Source organism: Bos taurus, chromosome 27 (assembly GCF_002263795.3).
Source record: "Bos taurus isolate L1 Dominette 01449 registration number 42190680 breed Hereford chromosome 27, ARS-UCD2.0, whole genome shotgun sequence".
NCBI classification, from domain to species: domain Eukaryota; kingdom Metazoa; phylum Chordata; class Mammalia; order Artiodactyla; family Bovidae; genus Bos; species Bos taurus.
In genome coordinates this window covers 36,882,700-36,903,279 of record NC_037354.1, presented here as the reverse complement: position 1 = coordinate 36,903,279, position 20,580 = coordinate 36,882,700, and the positions used below count along the sequence as shown (strand labels likewise).

Sequence of the window (20,580 nt, the reverse complement as noted above, 5' to 3'; positions counted from 1 at the left end):
TTCTCAGGATGTACTCTGCATATAAGTTAAATAAACAGGGTGACAATATACAGCCTTGACGTACTCCTTTTCCTATTTGGAACCAGTCTGTTGTTCCATGTCCAGTTCTAACTGTTGCTTCCTGACCTGCATACAGATTTCTCAAGAGGCAGGTCAGGTGGTCTGGTATTCCCATCTCTTTCAGAATTTTCCACAGTTTATTGTGATCCACACAGCCAAAGGCTTTGGCATAGTCAATAAAGCAGAAATAGATGTTTTTCTGGAACTCTCTTGCTTTTTCCATGATCCAGCGGATGTTGGCAATTTGATCTCTGGTTCCTCTGCCTTTTCTAAAACCAGCTTGAACATCAGGAAGTTCACAGTTCACATATTGCTGAAGCCTGGCTTGGAGAATTTTGAGCATTACCTTACTAGCATGTGAGATGAGTGCAATTGTGCGGTAGTTTGAGCATTCTTTGGCATTGCCTTTCTTTGGGATTGGAATGAAAACTGACCTTTTCCAGTCCCATGGCCACTGCTGAGTTTCCCAAATTTGCTGGCATATTGAGTGCAGCACTTTGACAGCATCATCTTTCAGGATTTGGAATAGCTCAACTGGAATTCCATCACCTCCACTAGCTTTATTCGTAGTGATGCTTTCTAAGGCCCACTTGACTTCACATTCCAGGATGTCTGGCTCTAGGTCAGTGATCACACCATCGTGATTATCTGAGTTGTGAAGATCTTTTTTGTACAGTTCTTCAGTGTATTCTTGCCATCTCTTCTTAATATCATCTGCTTCTGTTAGGTCTGTACCATTTCTGTCCTTTATCGAGCCCGTCTTTGCATGAAATATTCCTTTGGTATCTCTGATTTTCTTGAAGAGATCTCTAGTCTTTCCCATTCTGTTGTTTTCCTGTATCTCTTTGCATTGATCGCTGAAGAAGGCTTTCTTATCTCTTCTTGCTATTCTTTGGAACTCGGCATTCAGATGTTTATCTTTCCTTTTCTCCTTTGCTTTTTGCTTCTCTTCTTTTCACAGCTATTTGTAAGGCCTTCCCAGACAGCCATTTTGCTTTTTTGCATTTCTTTTCCATGGGGATGGTCTTGATCCCTGTCTCCTGTACAGTGTCACGAACCTCATTCCATAGTTCATCGGGCACTCTATCTATCAGATCTAGGCCCTTAAATCTATTTCTCACTTCCACTGTATAATCATAAGGGATTTGATTTAGGTCATACCTGAATGGTCTAGTGGTTTTCCCTACTTTCTTCAATTTAAGTCTGAATTTGGCAATAAGGAGTTCATGGTCTGAGCCACAGTCAGCTCCTGATCTTGTTTTTGCTGACTGTATAGAGCTTCTCCATCTTTGGCTGCAAAGAATATAATCAATCTGATTTCAGTGTTGACCATCTGGTGATGTCCATGTGTAGAGTCTTTTCTTGTGTTGTTGGAAGAGGGTGTTTGTTATGACCAGTGCATTTTCTTGGCAAAACTCTATTAGTCTTTGCCCTGCTTCATTCCGTATTCCAAGGCCAAATTTGCCTGTTACTCCAGGTGTTTCTTGACTTCCTACTTTTGCATTCCAGTCCCCTATAATGAAAAGGACATCTTTTTTGGGTGTTAGTTCTAAAAGGTCTTGTAGGTCTTCATAGAACTGTTCAACTTCAGCTTCTTCAGCGTTACTGGTTGGGGCATAGACTTGGATTACTGTGATATTGAATGGTTTGCCTTGGAAACAAACAGAGATCATTCTGTCGTTTTTGAGATTGCATCCAAGTACTGCATTTCGGACTCTTTTGTCGACCATGATGGCCACTCCATTTCTTCTGAGGGATTCCTGCCTGCAGTAGTAGATATAATGGTCATCTGAGTTAAATTCACCCATTCCAGTCCATTTCAGTTCGCTGATTCCTAGAATGTCGACATTCACTCTTGCCATCTCTTGTTTGACCACTTCCAATTTGCCTTGATTCATGGACCTGACATTCCAGGTTCCTATGCAGTATTGCTCTTTACGGCATCGGACCTTGCTTCTATCACCAGTCACATCCACAGCTGGGTATTCTTTTTGCTTTGGGTCCATCCCTTCATTCTTTCTGGAGTTATTTCTCCACTGATCTCCAGTAGCATACTGGGCACCTACTGACCTGGGGAGTTCCCCTTTCAGTATCCTATCATTTTGCCTTTTCATACCATGATACAGTTAGGGATGTGCCAAAACAAACCACACAATTAGCTGATTAGCACTTCTGTTTGATCCACACAGAAAACCTCATAGATTTATGTTGTAACCTAGATGATTTATTTAAACCACTTTTTTGCTTGTAGTTCATCAGCTGAAATGACTAATTCTCAAAGTACTATAACTCTTCCCCAAATTGTGCTTAAAAAGTACCCTGAAATTTAATTTAAAAAAAAAAGCCCTGGAATTGTATCAGTTAAGTTACAATATCCTGATCACTGTTGGTAATAGTGTTTCTCTACAGGTTCCGTTTTTTTTGGTAGCTAAAATATCTATTATTTTTGTGCTTGGTCTTGTGAGGTCAGAGAAGAGGCGCCCTGGGTGTAACGTGGTGAGGTCGAGGAGACGGGCCGCGCTGCCCTGTGTCCCATGCACTTTCTGCTGTAAACCCTGGGTGTACCGTGGTGAGGTCGAGGAGACAGCCGCGCTGCCCTGTGTCCCATGCACTTTCTGCTGTAAAGCACCTGTTGACGTCTTCTGTCCTTTCCTGACTGACGTGTAAGGGTTTTTCTGTGTAGTACTGGATATGAACATTTGTTAGTTAAATGTGCGTTAAGATCTGCCTTTCTGTGGCGTGCGTGCCTCTTCGCTTCTTTGATGGTGTCTCTCTGGTCTTCCATGCTTCTCTGTTTCCTACCCCTGGTCAGTTACCCATCAGTCCTGCCAGATCTGCCTTTTATACTCCTCTTATGTCTCTTCTCCAGTCCTTTTGTCAGTGCCTTAACGCAGGCCCTTGTTACTCATGGCCTGGATCACACATAGATCATATTCCTTCCCATCCATTTCCAGCCACTTACACAGTGACTTTTTAAAACTTCAAATCTCGCTCATATCATTCCTCTGTTAAAATCTTCTAGTGGTCCTGAGAGGCTGCAGCATAAAGCTCAAACTCATGACCTTACTTCTGTCTTCTTAGAGGTTACTTCAAGCTTCTGCTCCTGTATAATGTCTTTCCCAGGTTTTTCCCTGGTTCTTTTTAAAGGAAGGATGTGGCTGTCTTTACCACAGCACAGTTGTTGAAAGACAACTTCCAGCTGTTCATCTCTGATTTCATCTCTTGGCTGAGCAGTACTGTTAGTTTGCTTGTTTGGACGTTTTTATATTGATGTACCATTGAGCTCTCTGACTAGTCTATCTCTTTTCCAGGCTTTTTCCTCTGCCAGTCCCTTACATATTGGTGTTCTTGGCTCTCCTTTCCACCTGTTCTCCATGGGAAAACCCATCAACTGACGGCGTTACGGGTTCTGGATTCCAGATTCAACTGATTTGGATCCATAGTTGGTTGAATTCAAGGATGTGGAACCCAGGGATATGGAGGGCTGACTATGACTTCTAGATTTTAATTTCCAAATCAACCTTTCTCTTGAGCTCCAGATCCAGGGACATTGCTCCTTGGATGTTTCATAGGCATTTTAAGCTCTATTAAGACCCAAACTAAGCTCATTCCACCCGCCTCTCAAATCTGACTCTCTACGATTCTGTGTTTTCTTTTACCATCCCCTTCAGGTATGCCTGCGCCTGTCAGATAACTTCAGGAAGCCTTTGCGGGGCCCACTTGCACCTGCTTGATCACCTGGTCCTTTGTCTCCCACTCTTGTCCGTCTGCCACGATACCTGTAGACGTTTTATCTGCTCTCCCCGGTAGACCGAAATCACCTGGGGAGCTTTGTGTCGCCGTCCTGCACCCTGCTTAGCGTAGCTGAGAGGTGCCTGAGAGTACCTCCCGATGAAACACACCTGAAACCGGACTCATCGGCTCTTTCCTCCTGACTCTTCTCGGGGATGGCTTTCACCAGACTCATCGGCCCTTCCCTTTCCCCCTGACTCTTCTCGGGGATGGCTTTCACCAGACTCATCGGCCCTTCCCTTTCCCCCTGACTCTTCTCGGGGATGGCTTTCACCAGACTCATCGGCCCTTCCCTTTCCCCCTGACTCTTCTTGGGGATGGCTTTCATAGCTGATGATGTCACCACCTTTTCCTTTAAGTTGCTGCTGTTCACTTGCTGGGTCGTGTCGTGTTTAATTCATTTCCTTTTCTGTTACTTCCACTGCTGGTTGTTTTATGAGCCCGTAGCTAGTTTTGCATTTCCATTCCCTTTTCCCCAGTCTGCCTTTTTTATTGCTCTGGGGTTTTTTTTCTCAAGTACAGGTGATCGATCATCTGTTGGTTCAGTAACTATTGTTCTTCTTTTCTGCAGGGTGAAGTCCAACTTCTTTATAAGACATTCAGTGGCAATCTTAAAGAACTGATCTAGTCTCCCTCTCTCGTCCCCCCACGCCCCCACCCCCGCTTACCACAGAAACTGTCTTTAAAGTACTAGCCTTGGCAGCCTGTGCACCACAGCTCACCTTGTTTGCTCTACCTGTATTGCCCTTCTCTCCATCCACTGCTGTGGAGGAACCTAGAGACTGAGGTTTAAACCTGCTTTTAACAGTTACTATCTGTTGTCCTTGGAGAAGCTTCTTAGATTACCATAACACCATGTATTAAGTACCGGCACTTAATACGTGTTGTCTTGCTCATTCAGCTCGTGGCTTCCAGACCACTACTGGAATTTATTTTTCCCATTTGCACAGAGCTCTGTCTTGTTGCACTAATGACTTCTGCTTTTCATTATGATTGTTATTATTTTTCTCTTATATTACATGCCTTGTAAAAGCTAATACTATGATTTCTTGTAGTTAATTTAGTTGGATTTTTCATTCTTAGGTAGTCGATATGCTTTGCTTAACCCATATTGTGTCATTTAGTTTCTAAGTGACCACCTGATTGGGGTATGAGTTTTTAGACCAAAGTTGCCAGTGTCAGGACCATTTGTAAAGATGTAGCCAAAGCAGGCTTGGTAAAAACCCATCTACTTTGTGAGTTGGAAATTTCGGAGGGCTATACATCTGTCCCACAGTTATATGCAACTCTTAAAGGAATTTAAATTGTACTTCTGCTGTCTTTATATCAACACTAAAGAAAAGCCCCAGTACTGAGTGAATTGTGTTTTTCTTTGCAGCCGGTTGCTGAACCCATCCCCATCTGTAGTTTCTGTCTTGGCACAAAAGAGCAAAACCGAGAAAAGAAGCCAGAGGAACTCATCTCCTGTGCGGACTGCGGCAACAGCGGTAGGTGACCCTCTGTGTATGTGGCTCCCAGGGTTTGTCCGGCAAGAGTATGTTTAACTGGGAATTGCCCGCTTGGTCCTTAAGAGAGTAACATTTACATTTGATTCTGGTTTTAGGGACCTGACATGAGCTTCTAGATGAGGGAGGAGTTTAAATGTGTAATTGAAATGTTTGATTCAGTTAACTTAGATCAGGTCTTAGTAGCTGTTTTTTCAATAAGAAGTTTTCCATAGACTTCTTTTTATTTCTATTAGTCTTTATATTTCACTGTCAAGCATCTGTTCAGATCATAGCAGTCAGTTGGAAGTTATTGCTGGTTTCTTTAATAATCACTACTCACCATTGATTTATGCCTCAGCCTTCGTGAATAGAACCAGGATGATAACAGATTTGGTTGTTTTTTTTTTGTTTTTTTTTTTTTTTTTTACATAAACTTACATATGTCACATTGAGAAACAGAGTGTTGACTGCAGTTTAGTGAGCTGTGTGAAATTTGGGGCTCTAAAAAAGATTTTTCAAAGAGTCTCCTAATTTGTTAATTTCAGAGATATTCTCTGTCTACATTGTAAAAACTAATGAAGCTTTGTAGTAGTTTTGATCATTGGCTTAATATTCAGTGTTTTATACCAGTAACAAACAGGATTTAGTCCAGAAAGCAGAAAACACTACGTGCTTCAAGAGGAGAGGAACTCAATACCAGGATAAGGTTTCTGTAAGATTGTTGGATGGGCCTTGAGGCCTGATTCCCGGGACAGAGGTGGCCCGCCAGAGGGAAAGAGCCAGGTGGAATGGCAGCGCCTTTCACACTTCCCTTAGCAGTCAGGTGGCCACTGCAGCAGGGTCCTGTTTGGTGCGAGAGGACTCACGGGGCGTGAGCTGGTGGTGGTGCCAGGAGGGCTGCTTGGCTGTCACAGTAACCAAGGAAGAAAGCATGGACACGGTCAAGTACCTGAAATTTGGGTATTTTCCAAATTGAGAGCTAAAGTACCCCAAATTTTAAACAGTAAGAATTGTTTGAGAAAAATAACTGTGTTAAACATTTGGCAAAGGGCCAAAAGCTGTGAAGTACCAAGAGTGCATTTACATTTTTAAAGTCCAAGGAGAAAGGCCGTGATAGGCCATTTCTGTGAGAGAAATGAAGAGTTGAGCACATTAAAAATGTTTTCCCCAAATAATAATAGGAAGACCCACCAAAGCAGCAGTGAAGTGTTGTTTTATAGCTTTATAAAACTTGAAAGATACGAGAGCCCAAACTGGAGCTGATAGAATTGTGGGAAAAGGTTTGTACGCTGCTCATGTCACTGGATACGTCATAGGGCTTGGAGCATGTTTTGGCAGATCTACCTCTCAAGCTATAGAAATGTTTATTTCATTTCACTTGCCGGTTCCTCTTTTAGGAATTTATTCTAAGGAATTAACTTAAAGAAGGAAAGGATCTGTAATCGTGAAATAATTCGTTTTAATGTTCTAATAACTGTTACGGGTTAATTGTGTAAATATTTACAACAGGCAGATGGTCAGGTAGGTTCTAGTGTGTCAACTCTGGAGCATAATCAGTTTAAGGAATGTAAATGTAAAGTTTGCTTGAATAAAGTAATGAAAAGCAGAACAAAGCTGTATATATCCTATAATTAAAACCATGCAAGGGCTTTAGTTAGTTTAGAAAGGAAAAGTAGAACATGAAAATAGCTCTTCTGGGATGATGAGATTACAGGTGAGATTTTTTTACACTTCTACCATTTTCCTTGGATGTTAGTGATGTTTTGATGATAAATTTCTTATCTCTTAAAAAAGAAAATTTATTGATAGAAAAGAGAAAGATAATTTAACCAACTCTTTCTCTCACTGAAGAAAAGTAAACATAACCAATTTTTAGAGGAAATGGATAAATCTTTACGAGCAAATAGGCTATCCTGTTTTTGAGAATCAAACTGATTGTAACTCTTGAGAGAGGAAATATTTTTTTTTTCCTGTTACTGTTAATTCTGATCACAGTAGAAATATTGCTTAGGTCTTAGTTTTATCTTGAGTGCCTTAAATCATGAGCACATAACTCACTTTTAATTGATGGGATTTAAAAAATTTATTTATTAGTTATAAACATAACACATTATTGTTTAAAAAATGAGAGCACAGAAGGGTATAAAGTAAAATGTAAAATCCTTTTCCTGAAAAATATTTATAGCTCTGTATCCTAGGATGTTACAGTTGTAAACAGTTTTTGTGTTTATTCTTCCAGAAATGGCCCAGGCGTATTATGTATTCATATACGTAGGACCACGCATACACACACAGTACTTTAATTAATGCAGCCTTAATATAAGTTTGGAATTTTTCAAGTTTTTTTTTATAATCATATTAGGCGAGGGGTGATGTATGTAGCACGCATAAAACTGAACTGGAGTGCCAAGTCCTGATAAGACGAGTGTGGCAAGCTTCCAGGAGCTTCTTGTTTTCCTTGATGTTTTGATTTAAGATAATTGCCTTTTTTCTACAACATTTCTTTTATACAGTTGCAGAATGATTCTTGATTGTTTCATTTGCCATTTTCACCTTTTATTAGGTCATCCATCCTGTTTGAAGTTTTCCCCCGAACTAACGGTTAGAGTGAAGGCCTTACGGTGGCAGTGCATTGAGTGTAAAACGTGCAGTTCCTGTCGAGACCAAGGCAAAAATGCAGTGAGTAGTTTTGCCTTCCGTTGTGAGTATTTCATTTAGAAGTAGAGTGTACAACTGGCATTTTCTTCTGTGCATGTTTGATTATTTTCAGTCTCTTGGTTCAGCAGAATTTAGAACAATGGGCTCTTAAAATTCACGTCATTAGTTTAGAATACTTGCTCAGTGATGATTGAGCGAGTATTGGATAATTCTTGAATAATTTCTAGGCAGTTTTCTACCCCACTCCCCACTTTTTTTGGCCAAACTGTGCAGCTTATGGGATCTTAGTTCTCTGACAAGGATTGAACCTGGGTCCCCCAGCCATAGAAGCGCAGAGTCCTCGCCCCTGGACTGCCAGGGAATTCCCAGATTTCTTGGTAGTTACTAAAGCACTTTAATTGTATGTTTGCAGAGAGACTAGCTACTTTAAAGAAATACTTGTGAAATTTGAGTCTTATGGCAGTATTCATTTAGGAATGATCCGTTATATTAATTGCAGTCATCTTCCTCTCTTTTATTAAAACAGACTAAAAACGTTATCTTTTATCTGGCTATTGGATACACATTTTTTTAGAAGTAATGAAGCTTTAGTTCCTTATTAAAGATGGATGAAGCAGAACTTTTTGCTAACTCAGGCTGTGTGTTTACTCAACTACTGCAGATTAAGGGAACTTTTATTATTAGGTCACTCATCTCCTTTGTGGAAAGGAGCCTCCTAGGTTTCATGAAGTCATGACCCTACCATGTTTCTGTTTCATGTGGTTGAGCAGAGCTGTTCTTTCTCTGCTTTAGGATAACATGCTCTTTTGTGATTCCTGTGACCGGGGTTTTCACATGGAATGTTGTGATCCGCCACTCACTCGGATGCCAAAAGGTAAGAGATACTTTCCGAAATCAAACTGGTGATAAGGGGCAGGTTAGTGAAAGCGCCTTTTAATCTACTTGGTTAAAGTGAAAGAATAGCTTGCGTCTTTCTCCTTTGTCTCGAGTGGAGAGCTGTCACCTAAGGATGGGGACAGTCCCTCCTGACGCTCCTGTGTGGTGTGGCTTTAGTACTAGTTCCCTCTGTTTTCAGTGTTTAAGCGTCCACGAGGGTGAAGGTGTCCACTTACCAATTGTTGCCAGCCCTGTAGCTAGAGGGCAAAGTACTTGACTTATATAATACTTTGAAATATTTATTTCTTGAAGAAGTGAAATTCTGTTAGGTCATGTTGATTATATCACAACTCATAACCTTTGAGGGCTTAAAGCTGTTAGAGCCTCTGGTTTATCGAAAACCTCACAAAGTTTTATAATTTGCAAGCAAACAAGTGCCCAAATGAGAAGAATATAGCTTAAAACTGTTATTTTATTCTTTTGACACTTGTTCCCTGAAAGGTATTTACTTGAGACATAGTTGCCTGTTGTTTGGACTTCCATATTATCATATGCTTATACTTCCTTCAAAAAAAAGTAGTCTTCTCTGCTTTGTCATATCATAAAGTCCATTTTCAACTCTGGTTTTTGTGATTTATAGATTTTTTAAGTAAAATGCTTGTGAGATACTTTATGTCTCTTTAACGAAGTGTTTCCTGCTGATGGAAAGGGACTCAGCCCTAGCTGTAGCCAACTTACTCCACTTCAGGATTTTACTTGAGCCCTCGTGCCACTGCTGACGTTACCTTTTGAAGAGTCGCGTTTGTATGTGCTGGAAGAACAGGTGTCCCTCTTCCTACCTCTTCCATTTACTTGAATTTTCTTTCTTTATAGGCATGTGGATATGTCAGATATGTCGACCTAGGAAAAAAGGAAGAAAGCTTCTACAGAAGAAGGCAGCACAGATAAAACGGCGCTATGCTAACCCAATAGGACGCCCAAAAAACAGGTTAAAGAAACAAAACACGGTGTAAGTTGTACTTGTGGCCAGGTGAGGGGGAAGAGACAGGGCCTTCTCCGTAGCGCAGGCTTCACTTGTTGGCGTTTGGAAAAGGAGATTGACTTTTATGTAATGATAATAATGGCTAATGCTTACTGAGCCCTTAACAGAGGGCCAAGGCACCCCCTGTTCTAAGTACTTCACATGTATTAAATCATTTAATTCTTTCTACAGCCCAGGGAAGTAGGAACTGTTGGTACTCTGATTTTTCAAAGGAGGAAGCTATAGCATAGAGCAGTAACTTGCATAGTTTATAGTAAGTGTTGAACTGAGATTAAAACCCCAGTAGGCTGGCACCAAAGTCTGGCTCTTAGCTGTTACCTTAAATTTTCTCTTTTACCTGAAAAACAAGGAAGAAAAAATTACATTTTTGAAGCATTTCAAAGATTCTTCTCTTAATGTTACCTCAGTAGTTTGTGTTATATGTACAAATTGCTGGATAGCTTCTCTTATTCTCATATTCTCTTATTCTCATATTCTCTTCTTCTCATAGCTAAGTCCCATTTCTATGTCCTAAAGTAAAATAATGTGAATTTTTCACCTATTAGCAGAAATCAGGAATATAATTAACTCTTGTGGACTAGAAAACTGGGCTAGGTCTGGAGGAGGTGGGGCAAGATTCAGTAGCTAATTTTGTCTTTTTTTTTGAAGTATCTCTCCATTAATTCACCTTCGATGATATGTAAACTACCTTTAAGCCTGTCAACCTCTCCTAAAATTTACCCACCTTTTCTATACTTAAGACTATCTTGAAGGTGATATAACTGAAGTGAATGGGCATTAGCAGTTTGAAATACATAGAACCAGTACTGTAATTCATGCTTTTAAATCTTACATCAAGCTTTAATTTTCCTATAAAAAGATCTTTTGATTCCTGGCTTGCAGAGAGTAACCCATCCTTATGTTGAGAGGTAAGAGTCTAACTCTGAGTTGGTGCAGAGATCCTAGGAAGAGCCTTCATACCGGGAAGGGTCTTAGGTTTTCTGTGGTACAACTCTCATTGTGTAGATAAAGACACTGTTGTTTAGAGAGAATGTGATTTGTCCAAGATGTGCAGAAAGTAAGTGGCAAAGTTATGACTCACATATGCCGTCTGACTCCTGGCCTAGGATTCTTTTCATTATAAAATGCATAGGCTTCCCAGAAGTGGATGTTTCTAATAATATTACTTCTTAATCATATATTTATTACAGTTTATGGAGTATTCTTAACAATATGGAACTAAAAAATACAGTTGTAGATATTTACTGTATGTTATGTATTAAACAGAAACCTTATACAGATTTCTTTTTAATCGCTCCCCCTTTCCCTGTTTGATTCCTTAGGTCAAAAGGTCCCTTCAGCAAAGTTCGAACAGGCCCTGGAAGGGGTCGGAAACGTAAAATCACTCTCTCCAGCCAGTCAGCATCGTCATCAGAAGAAGGATACTTAGAGCAAATAGATGGCTTGGACTTCTGCAGAGATGGCAGTGTCCCCTTGAAGTTCAATAAGAAAACCAAAGGGCTCATCGACGGCCTTACCAAATTCTTTACCCCTTCTCCCGATGGGCGTAAGCCTCGGGGGGAAGTGGTAGACTATTCTGAGCAATACAGAGCTAGGAAAAAGGGCAGCAGAAAGCCAAGCACTTCAGATTGGCCCACAGGTAAGGTCTGCTCTGCTGGAGACAAAAGTATGCCAGAGGCTGTTATTTGGAATAGCACTACTTATCTGGAGTAGATTTATATTTGACTTATTAAAAATCGGTCTTGGAATATGAGAATATGCTCAAGGTCGTGGATTTAGGTGAGACTCAGGTGATAACAAGGCAGGAATTTAGAACCTAGAGATGAAGCTGGAGAATGGACAAGTAGGAGTTTTAGAGAAAAGAAGATGCTTTTTTTTGGTGGAAGCACAAAGAATCTGCCTACAGAAATGTGGGTTATAACCTTGACTCAGGCATAACTTTATATTTCATAAATGACAAAATAAATCGTGATGAACTTCGTAATGCTTGTTTTTATTCCTGGAAGGAATCTGCAAAGAGTGTGGGTAAATAGACTGCTGTTAATCCGAGCATACGTGAAAGACCAAGTTATTTGGAAATACGATGAGGTCATTGGTTTTTTTACTTCAGATCTTGGCAGATACAGTTGTAATTTTTCATGGATCATACTTAGAGAGCCACAGCTTCAGACCGTTTGCCTACGTTTCAGGCTAAGTTCTCTCATTTTCAAATTGGATAAGATCTGTGAAGAAGAGTTAAAAGTATAGCAGATAATTCAGGTCAGAGGAGACAGTGCTGATAAGCTGGTCTCATCGCTGTGGAGCTGACAGCACCCGATCGTGTGAAGGAAGTAGGAAGGGCTCTGGGCAAAGTCAAAGAGTGAGAGTGGACTGTCAGGTCATGGGCTGTTACGTGCCGGGGTGGTGCCTCATGGGCTGCAGGGGGCCGTCTGAACTGTGATCCCTTCCCCCTGACTGTCCCACCGGGAATTGTACTCCCCACTCCATGTCATTCCTGCTTCTATAAAGGATGGACCAGGCCACTGCAGGAGGGAAAGATCCTCATCCTTGTCCGACCCGCCCCCCTTTTATGCTGTATTGATTGACTTTTCACCTGAGTGGCAATCAGCTAATTACAGTTTAGGCTTTCACTTTTCATGTCTTTATCAGCCATGTAGACTGAAGATAAGGCCCACTCTGAGTACATTTATCTGAGAAAACATGCAGGCCGTTCAGGTTGGACTTAGGAAAGAATCTCATAAAGCAGAGGGTGATAAAAGGCATTTCTGAATTAACCATTTCACTAGAGGTAGATTATTAGAAGAATCTACTGGAAAGTGTTAGAAATTTTCTATCAGAGCAAATGTATCAAGTGTGTGGAGAACCACTGCAGGGTTTCAGGCATGGCTTTGGCTTGAACGGGCTCTGTCATTTTGTCCCTGAGCTGTAGTTCCGGAGGCAGCCTGCACCATCTGGTAGAGCGCAGGGAGGGCTGTACCCGATCTGGGCCTGCGTCCAGCTGTGGCACGCGCTAGGGGGCAGTGAAGGCTCAGAGTATCTTCAGATCAGACATGTGTATTTCAGTTTAGGAATATGGTGGAGAGTGAGCCCCTGTCCTGTTCCTTCTTCCGCGAAATGAGTAACTGTGCATACAGTTGATTTTTGAAAAGAACTGTCCCTAACGGGTCTCTTCAGCCACACACATTCAGAGAAGCCGCAGGACCACACTGATGTCATTTTCAAGTGCAAAGGCTAATGCTCTTCTCCCCCAGTACTCCTCTCGCTCATTTCTGTACCCATTTGAGGAAGGTGCGTCATTTAGTGAATGCTTATTTTAATTCCTCCTCCTTTCCCAGAGGGTTACTGCCTGTGATGCTCAGGCTTTGGAGTTTGTGCTTTAAACGGGCACCAGAATGGGAGGGGAGTTGGGGAGTTGGCCCTGGGCGTCAGTTAACCACTTGAAATTGACTGTTGGTTGAGATAAGAATGGGTTGGCCTTATGAAGACTGTGGAATCATTGACAATTGTAAGAGGAGCAAACTTTTCTTGTTTTGCTCTGAAGTGATGAAAATTATGTCTTGCTATAACATAAACTTCTTCCATGCTACCAAAGAATGAAAAAGCAACATTTGTGTGTTGACATGTGTTAAAAGTTTTATATTCTTGTTATTTCAGAACAGACTGCATATTCCTTAGACCTTTTTCCTGTTGTACTTTATATATATATATATATATATATATATATATATATATATGTATGTATGTATGTATATGCTGAAATACAAACTTGTTTAATGAAGTTTAAATTTAGTTATGTAATATTTTTAAAAAGCTTTTAAGTCAATTCAGGGTTTTCATTATAAGGCAGATATAATATGTACATATCCTTTATTGACTAGTATCTTTCTGGAAGTCAGCTTAGTGTTGTCCTTTTCTCTTTTATATAAATAATATTAAGACTTTTGAAATTTGTTCTAGTTTGTGTGCTGAACTCATGGTAGCATGAATAACATGTAAGCCCTTTCTTAACATGCAGACAATCAGGATGGCTGGGATGGCAAACAGGAAAGCGAGGACCGGCTTTTTGGGAGCCAGGAAATCATGACTGAGAAGGATATGGAATTGTTTCGTGACATCCAAGAACAAGCCCTGCAGGTAAAGTTGAATATTCACCTTGGACAATCAGTTTGTTCGGGGGTAAGAAGCAGAGGATTAATTATATTGTGCATAAAGCAGTAGTAGTTTATTCGTCCATCTGGTCTGGTGTGGTTTGTGCGTGTACATTGTCTGCTGGTTAAGGTGTTCTTTCCAAACCCATGGTAATTGGTTTGGTTTTGCAGATAAACACATTGCTTTAACTACCAGTATCAAATGAGCTTGGTTTATTTTCTGTCTTATATGAAGAAGAGTTTAGGATTTGACTGGCACACAACTAAAAACCAAACCTCTCTCAGGTGATGAAACACATATTCGTTAACTCAGGAAATATTTATTAAATGCTTGTGCCTTAATGCTTTGTTGACACATAGCAAGATATAAACGTGCAGACACAGAGCCTGCTTATGTGCCAGCTGCTGGAGATGCCAGAGTAAATGACAGGATTCCTTCTCCAGCCAGGAGAGACTTGTAAATAGATAATTTCCTTAATGTGGAAGTTTAATTATAGAATACATGAAGTGTGGGGAGTCAGAGAGGATTCATTGAGGGGAAATACCACTTGAGCTGGTCTTAGAAATGTGAAGGATTTGATCAGGATGACAAGGAATGTGGTCTCAATATTTAGGAAAAACGGGAGTGCAAAGACTTGGAAGTATTCTTTGAAACGCAGAGAACAATGGTGTAGATAATGACAGGAGAAAAGATAGGAAGAGTGCGGTGTGGATCCTGAAGACTCTTAGATTTTGTTTATCTTTTGTCTTGCTCCTTTGCCACCAACCCACTGTGTAAGCCAAGTTGAGTTCTGTCTCTTATCTTGAAATTAAGAATTTATAAGGCCACTGCTGGGGATTCCTGTTGTGTCGGTGAAACTCTTTGGATTCAGAGACCCACTAGTGAACAGATTATGTTTTTTTTTTTAATTGGAGGATAATCGCTTTACAGCGTTGTGTCACTTTCTGCCATACAGCACAGTGCGTCAGCCGTGTGTGTGCAGATGCCCCTCGTTGCTGAGCCTCCCTCCCACCCACCCCCCGCCCCCACGCCCGAGGTCATCGCTGAGCGTGAGCCTCCCTCCCACCCCATCGCCCCCCACCCGAGGTCATTGCCGAGCTGGCCTCCCTGTGTTGTCCCTCCCACCCCATCCCCCCGCCCGAGGCCATCGCCGAGCTGGCCTCCCTGTGTTGTCCCGCAGCTGCGTCTCGGCAGCTGTTCATTTTGCACATGGTAGTGTGTATGTCGGTGCTCCTCTGTCCGTCTGTCCTGCCCTCTCTTTCCCCCACCGTGTCTGCAAGTCTGCTCTCTACGTCTGCGCCTCCATTCCTATGCATTTTTGAAAAATAAAAACAGCAGTATGAATATTCAGGAAACATTTACTCAACATTTCACCATCTTAGGACTTAACCAGGTTTGGCTTTGAGTCGGGCGATCTGGGTTCAAGCCTTGGTTTTTTACTGCCTTATACTTCAGACAACTTGCTCATCCTCTAAAGGCATGTTCTTTTCCTGACAATAAGTAAAAAAAAAAAAAAAAGTATTAGAGGTACTCTAGTAGGAGTTTACATGGTGTTTAGTGGGAATTCAAAGGAGAGAGTAGTTTCTTCACTTTTTAAAAAAAAATTTTTTTCTTTTTAATTTATTTTTTTATTGAAGGGTAATTGCTTTACAGAATTTTGTTGTTTTCTGTCAAACCTCAACATGAATCAGCTGTATGTGTACCTATATCCCCTCCCTTTTGAACCTCCCTCCCATCTCCAACCCCGTCCCACCCCTCTAGGTTGATAGAGAGCCTCTGTTTGAGTTTCCTGAGTCACACAGAAAATTCCCATTGGCTATTTAACATGTGGTAATGTAAGTTTCCATGTTACTCTCTCCATACATCCCACCCTGTCCTCCCCTCTCCCCGTGTCCATAAGACTATTCTCCATGTCTATTTCTCCATTGCTGCCCTGTAAATAGATTCTTCAGTACTGTTATTCTAGATTCTGTATATATGTATTAGAATACAATATTTATCTTTCTCTTTCTGACTCACTTCACTCTGTATAATAGGTTCTAGGTTCATCCACCTCATCAGAACTGTGACTCATATGTGTTCCTTTTTTATGACTGAGTAAGACTGCATTGTGTATATGTACCACAACTTCTTTATCCGTTCATCTGTCGATGGACATTTAGGTTGCTTCCATGTTCTAGCTATTGTAAATAGTGCTTCAGTGAAAAATGAACATGTGTCTTTTTCAATTTTGGTTTCCTCAGGGCATATGCCTAGGAGTGGGATTGCTGGGTCATATGCTGCTTCTGTTCCTAGTTTTTTAAGGAATTTGCATACCATCTTCCATAGTGGCTGTATCAATTTACATTCCCACCAACAGTGGAACAGCGTTCCCTTTTCTCCACACCCTCTCCAGCATTTATTGTTGGTAGACATTTTGATGATGGCCATTCTGACTGGTTTGAGGTGATATCTCATTGTAGTTTTGATTTGCATTTCTCTAATAATGAGCGATGTTGAGCATCTTTTCATATGTTTGTTAGCCATCTGTATGTCTTCTTTGGAGGAATGTCTGTTTAGGTCTTTCCCCCACTTTTTGACTGGGTTATTTATTTTTCTGGCATTGAGTTGTATGAGCTGCTTGTATATTTTGGAAACTAATGCTTTGTCAGTTTTTTCATTTGCTATTATTATCTCCCATTCTGAGCGTTGTCTTTTCACCTTGCTTATGGTTTCCTTTGCTTTGCAAAGCCTGTAAGTTTAATCAGGTCTCACTTGCCCACACTGTTTACTTTTGTTTTTATTTCTGTTACCCTAGGTGGTGGGTCGTAGAGGATCTTGCTTTATGTCATTGAGTGTTCTGCCTATGTTTTCCTCTAAGAGTTTTATAGTTTCTGATCTTAGAGTTAAGTCTTTAATCTGTTTTGAGTTGATCTTTGTGTAGGTGTTAGGAAGTGTTCTAATTTCATTCTTTTACATGTAGCTGTCCAGTTTTCCCAGCACCATTTTTTGAAGAGGCTGTCTTTGCCCCATTGTATATTCCTGCCTCCTTTGTCCTGAGAAGGCAATGGCACCCCACTCCAGTACTCTTGCCTGGAGAATCCCATGGATGGAGGAGACTGGAAGGCTGCAGTCCATGGGGTCACTGAGGGTCAGACACGACTGAGTGACTTCAGTTTCACTTTTCACTTTCATGCACTGGAGAAGGAAATGGCAACCCACTCCAGTGTTCTTGCCTGGAGAGTCCCAGGGATGGGGGAGCCTGTTGGGCTGCTGTCTATGGGGTTGCACAGAGTCGGACACGACTGAAGTGACTTAGCAGCAGCCTCCTTTGTCATAAATAAGGTACCCATAGGTGCATGGGTTAATTTCTGGGCTTTCTATCTTGTTCTATTGGTCTGTATTTATGTTTTTGTGCCAGTATCATACTGTCTTGATGACTGTAGCTTTGTAGTATTATCTGAAGTCAGGAAGGTTGACTCCACCAGCTTCATTCTTCTTTCTCAAGACTACTTTGGCTATTCGGGGTCTTGTGTGTTTCCATATGAATTGTGAAATTTTTTGTTCTAGTTCTGTGAAAAATGCCATTGGTAATTTGATAGGGATTGCATTGAATCTGTAGATTGCGTTTGGTAGTATAGTCATTTTCACAATATGGATTCTTCCTACCCAGGAACATGGGTATCTGTTCTATCTATCTGGACTATCTCTCCATCTGTTTATGTCATCTTTGATTTCTTTCATTAGTGTCTTATAATTTTCTGTGTACAGTTCTTTTGTCTCCTTAGGTAAGTTTCAGTTCAGTTCAGTTGCTCAGTCGTGTCCAATTCTTTGTGACCCCATGAATCGAAGCACTCCAGGCCTCCCTGTCCATCACCAACTCCTGGAGTTTACCCAAACTCATGTCCATCGAGTCAGTGATGCCATCCAGCCATCTCATCCTCTGTCGTCCCCTTGTCCTCCTGCCCCCAATCCCTCCCAGCATCAGGGTCTTTTCCAATGAGTCAACTCTTCGCATGAGGTAAGTTTACTCCTAGATATTTAATTCTTTTTGTTGCAGTGGTGAATGGGATTGATTCCTTAATTTCTCTTTCTGATTTTTCATTGTTAATGTATAGAAATGCAAGCGATTTCTGCATATTGATTTTGTATCCTGCAACTTTGCTAAATTCACTGATTAGCTCTAGCAATTTTCTGATACTGTCTTTAGGATTTTCTATGTACAGTAACATGTCGTCTGCAGACAGTGAGAGCTTTACTTCTTTTCCAATCTGGATTCCTTTTATTTCTTTTTCTTCTCTGATTGCTGTAACTAAGACTTCCAGAGCTATGTTGAATAATAGTGGTAAAAGTGGACACTGTTGTCTTGTTCTTGATTTTATGGGGAATGCTTTCCATTTTTCACCATTGAGAATAACGTTTGCTTTAGGCTTATCATATATGGCCTTTACTATGTTGAGGTAGGTTCCTTCTGTGCCCATTTTTTGAAGAGTTTTAATCATAAATGGGTGTTGAATTTTGTCAAAGCTTTTTCTGCATCTATTGAGATTATCATATGGTTTTATCACATGGTTTTTATCTTTAAGTTTGTTAATATGGTGTATCACATTGATTGATTTGCGTATATTGAAGAATCCTTGCATTCCTGGAATAAACCCAACTCGATCATGGTGTATGAGATTTCTGATGTGTTGCTGAATTCTGTTTGTTAAAATTGTGTTGAGGACTTTTGCATCTATGTTCATCAATGATACTGGCCTGTAGTTTTCTTTTTCTGTGTTGTCTTTGTCTGGTTTTGGTATCAGGGTGATGGTGGCCTTGTAGAATGAGTTCGGAAGTGTTCCTTCCTCTGCAATTTTTTGAAAGAGTTTTAGAGGGATAGGCATTAGCTCTTCTCTAAATGTTTGATAGAATGCTCCTGTGAAGCCATCTGGTCCCGGGCTTTTGATTTTGGGGAGATTTTTGATCACAGCTTCAGTTTCAGTGCTTGTAATTGGGTTGTTCATAATTTCTATTTCTTCCTGGTTCAGTCTTAGAAGATTGAACTTTTCTAAGAATCTGTCCATTTCTTCTAGGTTATCCATTTTATTGCCATATAGTTGTTCATAATAGTCTCTTATAATCCTTTGTATTTCTGCATTGTCTGTTGTAACCTCTCCTTTTTCATTTCTAATTTTGTTGATTTGATTCTTCTCTCTTTTTTTCTTGATGAGTCTGGCTAAAAGTTTGTTAATTTTGTTTATCTTCTCAGAGAACTTTTAGTTTTATTAATCTTTACTCTTGTTATGGAGAAGGTGATGGCACCCCACTCCAGTACTCTTGCCTGGAAAATCCCATGAATGGAGGAGCCTGGAAGGCTGCAGTGCATGGGGTCACTGAGGGTCGGACACGACTGAGCGACTTCCCTTTCACTTTTCACTTTCATGCATTGGAGAAGGAAATGGCAGCCCACTCCAGTGTTCTTGCCTGGAGAGTCCCAGGGACGGGGAGCCTGGTGGGCGGCCGTCTGTGGGGTCGCACAGAGTCGGACACGACTGAAGTGACTTAGCAGCAGCAGCAGTGTGTATATGTGGAGAAGGCAATGGTAACCCACTCCAGTGTTCTTGCCTGGAGAGTCCCAGGGACGGGGAGCCTGGTGGGCTGCCGTCTCTGGGGTCGCACAGTCGGACACGACTGAAGCGACTTGGCAGCAGCACTCTTGTTTATTTCATTTCTTGTCCGTTTATTTCTGCTCTGATCTTTATGATTTCTTTCCTTCTACTACTTTTTTTTTGTCTTTGTTGTTGTTCTTTTTCCAGTGTAGGTGTAAACTTAGGTTGTCTATTCAATGTTTTTCTTGTTTCTTGAGGTAGGATTGTATTGCTATAAACTTCCGTTAGAACTGCTTTTGCTGCATCCCATAGGTTTTGAGTTGTCATGTTTTCATTGTTACTTGTTTCTAGAAATTCTTTGATTTCCCTTTGGATTTCTTCAGTAACCTGTTAGTTATTTAGAACGTGTTGTTTAATCTCCATGTGTTTGTATTTCTTACAGTTTTTTTTTTTTTTTTTCTTGAAATTGATATCTAGTCTCATAGCATTGTGGTTGGAGAAGATGCTTGATATGATTCAATTTTCTTAAATTTACTGAGGTTTGATTTGTGGCCCAAGATGTGGTCTGTCCTGGAGAGTGTTCCGTGTGCACTTGAGAAGAAGGTTATTCTTCTGCATTTGGATGGAGTGCCCAGAAGATATCAATGAAATCCATCTCATCTTATGTATCATTTAAGATTATGTTTCCTTATTAATTTTCTCTTTTGATCTGTCCATTGGTGTGAGTGGGCTGTTAAAGTCTCCTGCTATTATTATGTTACTGTCAATTTTTCCTTTTATGTGTTCGTGTTTGTCTTATGTATTGAGATGCTCCTATGTTGGGTGCATAGATATTTACAATTATTATATCTTCCTCTTGGATTGATCCCTTGATCATTATGTAGTGTCCTTCCTTATCTCTTGTAATCTTTATTTTAAGGTCTATTTTTTCTGATAGGAGGACTGC

The 20,580-nt window shown here is 40.7% G+C and overlaps 1 protein-coding gene across 4 annotated transcripts in view; it reads left to right on the top strand.

Annotated features, from left to right (window-relative positions):
* KAT6A (lysine acetyltransferase 6A) overlaps positions 1-20,580 on the top strand; it is a 108,868-nt gene that overhangs the window by 49,488 nt on the left and 38,800 nt on the right. For 3 of the 4 annotated variants that reach the window (XM_024986435.2, XM_024986434.2, XM_024986437.2), the window contains 6 exons: positions 5,231-5,339; positions 7,903-8,018; positions 8,790-8,871; positions 9,747-9,882; positions 11,238-11,554; positions 13,931-14,049. In XM_024986435.2, coding sequence (XP_024842203.1) covers positions 5,231-5,339; positions 7,903-8,018; positions 8,790-8,871; positions 9,747-9,882; positions 11,238-11,554; positions 13,931-14,049 — 879 coding nt within the window. The remainder of the gene's footprint in view (positions 1-5,230; positions 5,340-7,902; positions 8,019-8,789; positions 8,872-9,746; positions 9,883-11,237; positions 11,555-13,930; positions 14,050-20,580) is intronic. The other variant, XM_024986436.2, reaches the window with a different exon arrangement.